The sequence below is a fragment of the Mus pahari genome, chromosome X (genome assembly GCF_900095145.1).
Source record: "Mus pahari chromosome X, PAHARI_EIJ_v1.1, whole genome shotgun sequence".
NCBI classification, from domain to species: domain Eukaryota; kingdom Metazoa; phylum Chordata; class Mammalia; order Rodentia; family Muridae; genus Mus; species Mus pahari.
In genome coordinates, this window is record NC_034613.1 from 120204696 (window position 1) to 120213669 (window position 8974).

At 36.6% G+C, this 8974-nt stretch overlaps 1 protein-coding gene across 5 annotated transcripts in view; it reads left to right on the forward strand.

The window, feature by feature from the left end:
• The window catches only part of Col4a5 (collagen type IV alpha 5 chain), a 199513-nt gene that overhangs the window by 74623 nt on the left and 115916 nt on the right, over positions 1 to 8974 (forward strand). For all 5 annotated transcript variants that reach the window (XM_029534119.1, XM_029534120.1, XM_029534123.1 and 2 more), the window contains 3 exons: positions 5572 to 5616; positions 7889 to 7933; positions 8017 to 8079. In XM_029534119.1, coding sequence (XP_029389979.1) covers positions 5572 to 5616; positions 7889 to 7933; positions 8017 to 8079 — 153 coding nt within the window. The remainder of the gene's footprint in view (positions 1 to 5571; positions 5617 to 7888; positions 7934 to 8016; positions 8080 to 8974) is intronic.

The following is an 8974-nucleotide window of genomic DNA, read 5'->3' on the forward strand; positions in this document are numbered from 1 at the left end:
AGAAGAAGAAGAAGAAGAAGAAGAAGAAGAAGAAGAAGAAGAAGAAGAAGAAGAAGAAGAAGAAGAAGAAGAAGAAGAAGAAGAAGAAGAAAATAAACACAAGAGGAGTAGACAGCAGGAAATAATCAAACTTAGGGCTGAAATCAACCAGGTAGAAACAAAAGGTACTATACAAAGGATCAACAAAACCAAGAACTGGTTCTTTGAGAAAATCTGTAAGACAGATAAACCCTTAGCCAGACTAAACAGAGGGCACAGAAACAGTATCCAAATTGATAAAATCAGAAATGAAAAGGGAGACAGACATAAGAACAGAAAACTTGGAAAATCAAAAAATTATCAGATCATACTACAAAAGTTTATACTCAACAAAATTGAAAAATATGGATGAAATGAACACTTTTCTAGACATATACTAGGTGCCAAATTTAAAACAGGATCAGATAAATGATCTAAACTGTCCCATAACCCATAAAGAAATAGAAGCAGTCATTAATCGCCTCCAACCTAAAAAACCCCAGGACCAGATGGGTTTAGTGGAGAATTCTATCAAAACTTTAAAGAAGAACTAATATCAGTACTGTTCAAACAATTTCACAAAATAGAAATAAAAGGAACACTACCCAATTTGTTTTATAAAGTCACAATCACACATTTACCTAAACCACACAAAGACCAAACAAAGAAAGAGAACTTCAGACCAATCTCCCTCATGAGCATAGATGCAAAAATACTCTTGCCAAACAAATCCAAGTACACATCAAAGTGATCATTCACTATGATAAATTAGGCTTCATCCCAGGGATGCAGGAATGGTTCAATATACGGAAACCCATCAATGTAATCCATTACATAAACAAACTCAAAGGAAAAAATACCACATGATCATTTCAAAATTGACAAATTCAGCATCCCTTCATGTTAAAAGTCTTGGAAAGATCAGGAATTCAGGGCCCCTAACTAAACATATTAAAAGCAATATACTGCAAACCATTACCCTACATCAAACTAAATAGAGAGAAACATGAAGAAATCCCACTAAAATCAGGGACTAGACAAGACTACCCACTTTCTCCTTATCTATTCAATANAGTACTTGAAGTCCTAGCTAGAGCAATTAGACAACAAAAGGAAGTCAAAGGGATAAAAATTGGAAAGTCAAAATATCTCTCTTTGCAGATGATGTAATAGTATATATAAGTGACCCTAAAATTTTTCATCAGCAAACCTCTAAACCTGATAAACAGCTTTAGTGCAGTAGCTGGATATAAAATTNACTCAAACAAATCAGTGGCCTTCCTCTACACAAAGGATAAACAGGCTGAGAAAGAAATTAGGGAAACAACACCCTTCACAACAGTCACAAATAATATAAAATACCTTGGTGTGACTCTAAGAAAGTGAAAGTTCTGTATGATAAGAACTTCAAGTCTCTGAAGAAAGAAATCAAAAAAGAGCTCAGAAGATGGAAAGATCTCCCACAATCATGGATTGACAGGCTTAATATAGCAAAAGTGGCCATCTTGCTGAAAGCAATCTACAGATTCAATGCAATCCCCATCAAAATTCCATATCAATTCTTCATAGAGTTAGAAAAAGCAATTTGCAAATTCATTCAGAACAACAAAAAAACCCAGGATAGTGAGAACTATTCTCAACAATAAAAGAACTTCTGGGGGAATCATCATCCCTGACNTNAAGCTGTACTACAGAGCAATTGTGATAAAAACTGCATGGTACTGGTACAGCGACAGACATGTAGATCAATGGAATAGAATAGAAGACCCCAAAATGAAGCCACACAACTATGTTCACTTGTTCTTAGTCAAAGAGGCTAAAATCATTCAGTGGAAAAAGACAGCATTTTCAACAAATGGTACTGTTCAATTGGCGGTTATCATGTAGACGAATGTGAATTGATCCATTCTTATCTCCTTGTACAAAGCTCAAGTCTAAGTGGATCAAGGAACTCCACATAAAACCAGATACACTGAAACTTATAGAAGAGAAAGTGGGGAAGAGCCTTGAACACATGTGCACAAGGGGAAAAAATCCTGAACAGAACACCAATGGCTTATGCACTAAGATCAAGAATCTACAAATGGGGCCTCATAAAATGGCAAAGCTTCTGTAAGGCAAAGGACACTGTCAATAGGACAAAATATGGCAACCAACAGATTGAGAAAAGATCTTTACCAAACCTACATCTGATAGAGGGCTAATATTTAACATATACAAAGAACTCAAGAAGTTAGACTCCCAAGAATCAAATAACCCTATTATAATGCAGTAAAGAGCTAAACAAAGAATTCTCAAATGAGAAGTAATGAATGGCAGAGAAACACCTAAAGAAATGTTTAGCATCCTTAGTCATTAAGGAAATCCACATCAAAATAACTCTGAGATTCCACCTCACACCAGTCAGAATGGCTAAGATCAAAAATTCAGGTGACAGTAGATGCTGGCAAGGATGTGGAGAAAGAAGAATATACCATTGCTGGTAGGATTGCAAGTTGGTACAACCACTCTGGAAAGAAGTTTGGTGGTTCCTACGAAAATTGGACATAGTTGTACTTGATGACCCAGCTATAACATTCCTGGGTACATCCAACATGTAATAAGGACACATTCTCCACTATGTTCATAGCAGCCTTATTTATAAATAGCCAGAAGCTGGAAAGAACCCAGATGTCCTTCAACAGAGGAATGGAAACAGAAAATGTGATACGTTTACACAATGGAGTACTACTCAGCTTTTAAAAATGATGAATTTGTAAATTTCTTAAACAAATGTATGGAACTAGAAAATATCATCCTGAATGATGTAACTCAGTCACAAAAGAACACACATGGTATGTACTCACTGATAAGTGCATATTAGCCCAAAATCTCCAAATACTCAAGATACAATTTGCAGACCCCATGAAGCTCAAGAATTAGGAATACCGAAGTATGGGTGCTTCAGTCCTTAGAAGGAAAACAAAATACTCACAGGAGAAAATATGGAGATAAAGTATAGAGCACAGACAGAAGGAAAAGCCATCCAGAGACTGTCCCACCTGGGGATTCATTCCATATACAGTTACCAAATCCAGACACTATTGTGGATGCCAAGAAGTGCATGCTGACAGGAGCCTGACATAGCTGTCTCCTTAGAGGCCCTGCCAGAGGTGGATGCTCTCAGCCAATCATTGGACTGAGCACGGGGTCCTCAATAGAGGAGTTAGAGAAAGGACTGAAGATGTTGCAGGGGTTTGAAACCCCACAGGAAGAACAACTATATGAACCGACCAGACCCCCCCCAAGTTCATCAACCAAGTCAAAGCCATCAACCAAGGGGTACACATGGCTCCAACTGCATATGTAATAGAGGACAGCCTTGTCAGGCATCAATGGGAGGAGAGGTCCTTGGTCCTATGAAGGTTTGATAGATGCCCCAGTGTAAAGGAATCAAGGGCAGGGTGGTGGGAGTGAGTAGATGTTTGAAGGGACACCCTCATAGAAGAAGGGGGAAGGATGGGATAGGGGATTTCCGGGGGGGGGGGAACTAGGAGAGTGGATAACATTTGAAATGTAAATAAAGAAAATATCCAATAAAAAAATGCCTTAATTTTTCTCCACTCATTTACAATGAAATATTCATTATACAGTAGCCACCCTTTATTTGTAGTTTCATTTCCCATGATTTCAATTATATGCATCCAACTACTGTCTGGAAATAAGCTGAAATTCTTAAAATTAATAATTAATGTTTTGAAAAACTCATAATATATTGTTATAATTGTTTCATATTATTCTTTGTTATTGTTAAAGTCTTTCAGTGTTTATAAATTTTGTTATATTTATGTGTACATAAGAAAATGTACAGCATTTGCTTTCTGTCTACATTTTCAGGTGGTGACTATGTGGGATCTTAGAAGCTATCCTTGGCTAAAGAGTGGCTTCTGTTTTCTAAGTTCATTTGAGCTTTCTTTCTGATAATCTTCTAGTATTCACTTTATCCAAATCTAAGTCCCAAGCTATTTTAATAACTGAAGCCTTGCTTCACTTTTATGTCTGACTGGTTTAGGACCCACTCTGTTTTCCTTTCTTTTTACAATTTTTCTCAAAGATATTGCTGGGGTGTTTTTGTCTATATAAACTTTGGAGCTACTGTCTAGTTTTAAAAACACCCAGTAACTTCTATTTTCATTATATAAAATTTATATCTAAATTTGTAATTTACTGTTTAAATTGGATTTCTTTTTTTAAGAACATGGAATTTCTTTTTTATACATATTTAACTATTTCTTTGTGAAGTTCACAACTGTTTTTAATCCTTTCCTCTTGTAAATCTTGTGCATTTTCTTGTTAAATTTACTGCAAAATATTTTGTTCTCCCATTATTGGTTGAGTATTTTCTTCTATTAAGTCTCGTAAATGGTTGTTACTATAATAAAGCTATCTTCTGGTATTCACTTTAATCCAAATCTGAGTCTCATTTATTTTAATAATGTGAAACAAGTCTACGAAGACAAAGCTGGCCTCAAACTAGGGTCATTTTTTCTTCTTTAGCCTTTTGACTTTTGGCAATACAGGTCCTCCATAAGTTCTAGCTTTGTAATTTTCTTTCCTGAAGTTCTTCTTTAACCATGTTGCTTGGTCTAACTAGTGCAATACTCACAGTTTTGTCTTATTTCTGCCTTCAGCAAGAAGGCATAAAATATTTATTAAATAAGAGATCTTCTAGTTATTTTAACTGGGAATCAGAATCCATGGAATCTTCTCACAAACATGTCTGCTTCAGAAAGAGTATGTCATTAAACTTTTTGAAAGGAGACAATTTTATAGGGACTTACAGACTTTGTATTAACAGTATTCATGTTCTTGTCAAAATCTGTGCATATGCTACTTTACATCAAACTGTATTAGGTCTTCTTTATTCAAAACTTTAAAGAAAATACTTAGCAAAAAACTTCACGGAGATAAAATTGAAACGTTTCAGCAATGCAGGAGTGACTAAAAGTGAGTAGATAGATTTGCAAGGAACAGAGAAGAACAGAAGCTGGAAGGGAGAGTTTATGACTTTTAAGTTCATCTGTAAAATGTGCTTTCTGAAATAAATGGAAAGATAAAAGCAGAAATTGACAAACAGCACGTACACCTGCAGTTTGTTGTGTTATAGAAACTGTCAAGATTTTGAGCTCTCTCTCTCTCTCTCTCTCTCTCTCTCTCTCTCTCTCTCTGGCTCGCTCTCACTCTCTTTTCTTTCCTTAAGTACAAATGATTTGGGAAATAGCTGAACTTCTATCTTATCTTCATTTTCTTGTGTGTGTCTTGTATATCCTTATGCATGCAACATTTCTTCTTCATGTTAACAGTCTCCCCAGTAAAATACTGGCCTTTCTTGGCATTGTTCATTTAATTTATAAATGCTTTGAATCTTAATCATAATCCTTGTTTGGGTATATGAAATTAACACTAACTTTCAGAAAAGTTTACCAAAAAATTCAGGCTAGCTAATGGAAAATTAGTTATTAGATGACTGATTTGAAGAAAAAAAAAGGAACTAAGTAATATTGTGTTTTTCAGGGTGATGATGGAATTCCAGGGCCACCAGGACCAAAAGGAATTAGAGTAAGTAATATTCAGTGTATGGTAAATGCTTTGTCGTTGTCAACAGATAAGACCAGGTGAAATGGTATGAGACAAAAAATTAATTATCATTGCTCACAGACATATGTACACATGTATGTTTATATTACATCATATATAAATACAACATGCTAAGTTCATTTACTCTTGCGTCTATGCATACATGATTTCAAGGATGACCACTTGTTATTAGATAATCAAATAGGTGGGCTCATCCCTGTGGATAACCTTAAGAAAGACTCACTCTCAAACGTCATTACTCATCTGTAGTTTTGTGTCAAAAAGTGCAGCTCTCTGGAATTTTTTCTCGTTCATGTTAGCATATTTGTTCATAGTCACAACTCAAGTGTACTGTCCATCTATGTGGGGAACTCAAGGCAGCAGGGGTTCATGGGAACTGGTCCCATCACTTTCTCAATGGAAAGCCAGGATTGACATACTTATGCTCAGCTCACTTACTTTATCTAGTTCACTATCCCCTTCTCAGTGAATGATCCTGACGACAATTAAAATAGATCTTCTCACATCAATTAATGTAACCAAGATAATCCCTATAGGTATATCCAGAATGCTGTTTCCCTAGTAATTCTAGATTCTGTCAAGTTGACAACTAAAATTAACCATTAGGACAGCTCTTTGTCACCCTGACACCTCAACACATCATTTTTAAGCCATAACTATCCGAGCTTTGTCCTCATAGGTTCATGATAATTATATGATCTAAAATGCATTCAGTCAAACTTTTAAAGTTCCCTTCATACTAAGCCGATTAACTATGAGATACCATAAAATAAAAAAAGCAATGGATGTACTTCAACATAATAGTGGCACAGAATAAATATCCCTCTCCAAAATAGAAGTGGGACATTTTACTTAGTCTCCAAACAGCCACCACTTCTGCAAATGTTTTAAATTCAATTCCTCACATCTTTCACTTTGCAAATGAAACTTCAATATGTCTCCATGACTATTATCTGCTATACTCTTGTCTTATGTTAACAATTTATAGATTACTTTTCATTTACTCTACACTTCCTCAGGCCACCATTTTTAGCTATTACTTTAATAAATTAATGAAGAGCTATCACTACTTGAAGTAGTGATCAAGGAAGGATTTTGGCTTTTTTAAAAAATAACCAATTCATATAATGTAATGTTTCAATCAACTGAAGATATGATGTTTTTGAGATAAGTTCTCACTTTGTAAACCTAGCTAGACTTACGCTCACTGGCAGTGCTGATATTAAAGGTATGCAGCACCATGCACATTAGTTTTTTGAAAGCCATTTTGTACCACTCTTGATCTGTTAGGAGTCTTTTCAAGTTTGCTTCTTGCCCATTGTCACTTTTACAGAAGTCACTGATCACTGAGATGTCCTTGCTTCCTGGCATACAAATCTTTTTATTATTATTATTAGATATTTTCTTTATTTACATTTCAAATGCTATCCCGAAAGTTCCCTATACCCTCCCCCAACCCTGCTCCCACTACTTGGCCCTGGCATTCCCCTGTGCTGGGCCATATCAAGTTTGCAAGACCTAGGGGCCTCTCTTCCCAATGATGGCTGACTAGGCCATCTTCTGCTACATATGCAGCTAGAGACACGAGCTCTGGGGAGAAGCATCCTTCTGCTCTTTTTTCCCCCTCCAAGCCTTGCTCCAGTAGTGCTGCAGTCACAAACCTAGAATAGAACACCGTGTTTTCTAATTTGTAGTGTCCTTTGGGATGGGTGCACAGAAGTAAATTGTTATGCTACAGGATATGCTGTATTTCCAGTTTGGGTAGATAGTTCCAAATTCCCAGCCATAGTCTTTGAGTCCATGTCCTCACCACAGAGAAGAGAGCCAGTTTCCCTATATCCTCACCAACAAAAATAGTTGTCAAGTTGTATTTTATTGATCCTAACAGGGAGATTTAATGGAAAGATGCTTGGGGTTAGTGACATTAATGTCCTCAGAGGGAGATCCATTTGTTGCCCTCTCATCTCCTAGTAAATTCATTATTCACAAATCTGAAAGAATTTTATCTGTAAAGACAGACATTCCATCCACTGCTTTCTTTGGCGCTACTAACTGTAATGAAGAAAATGTGCTTGCAAACAGGAGTCTCTAGTTTTCTGTAAAAGGAATTTAATTTTCAAGACAGCTCTGTGAAAGAGTGTTTCTAGTTATTAAACCAACAGTGATTGGTAACAGTGAGGCACATTTTGTAATAGCCTTGTCATTGAATCAAGTTATTTCTTTATTATTATAGGGTCCTCCTGGACTTCCTGGATTTCCAGGGACACCAGGTCTTCCTGTAAGTATGGTTTTCATTCTTTTAAAATCCCCCTAAGAAATAATCTAAGAAATATTATAAGTGTGTTATATGCCTTTTCAAAGGGGATGCCAGGCCATGATGGGGCTCCAGGACCTCAAGGTATCCCTGGATGCAATGGAACCAAGGTGAGGTTGGTTTTTTTTTTTTCAACTTAATTATGAACAGATTGTTGATTAAAGTCTAAAAAGAGTCATTTTGTGTCTAAGACAACATTTTCAGTATATTAAACTTCAGTAATTTACTTAAACCTGTTTAGCTAGTGAGGATAGTGCATTTGGGTTAGAGGTTATTTTAAAAGTCTTTGTGTAAAGTATTATGAATATTAAAAATGAATTAGGACTTGTGTGTTTCACATACTATAGAAATTTTTATGGGTAATACTTGGTAATTTTGATTTTTAAAATATGTGCTATTTAAATTTTTGAATACTTCGTGTTTTAAGCTATAAAAAAATGTTGTATGTTATTGATGCTGTGGAGGAAGAAACCAATGTATGCCACTGAGCTCACATTGGTTTCAGAGGACAGCTTGTGGGTGTTTAGCTCTTTCACCTTGTGGAATATGGGTATCAAATTCAGATCGTCTGCACTTTGGCAACAGACACCTTTATCTACTGAACCATCTCAATTATTCGATTCATGTAATATTTTTTAACTTCCTTAACTGTCACTGTGAAACACCAGTACAAATCCCTTCCAGTCTGCACCAGCACTGGGTCACCTAGGGCGCTGAGTTGGCGGACACCCCCACGGTCCCTAGAGGACTGCCCACACAATCTTAGGATCACTGGTGAGTGGAACACAACATCTGCTCCAATCCAATCAAGCACAGGTCCTGAGACAGCACTAGGGCAGCAGAGAACCAGCCTGACAAGGGGCACAAGCCCCTTCCATTCTGCGCCAGTACCGGGTCATCTAGGGCACAGAGTGGGCAGACACCCCCATGATCCCTAGTGGACAGCCCAAGAAATCTTGGGATCACTGGTGAGTGGAACACAACAGCTGCTCCAATCCAATAGTG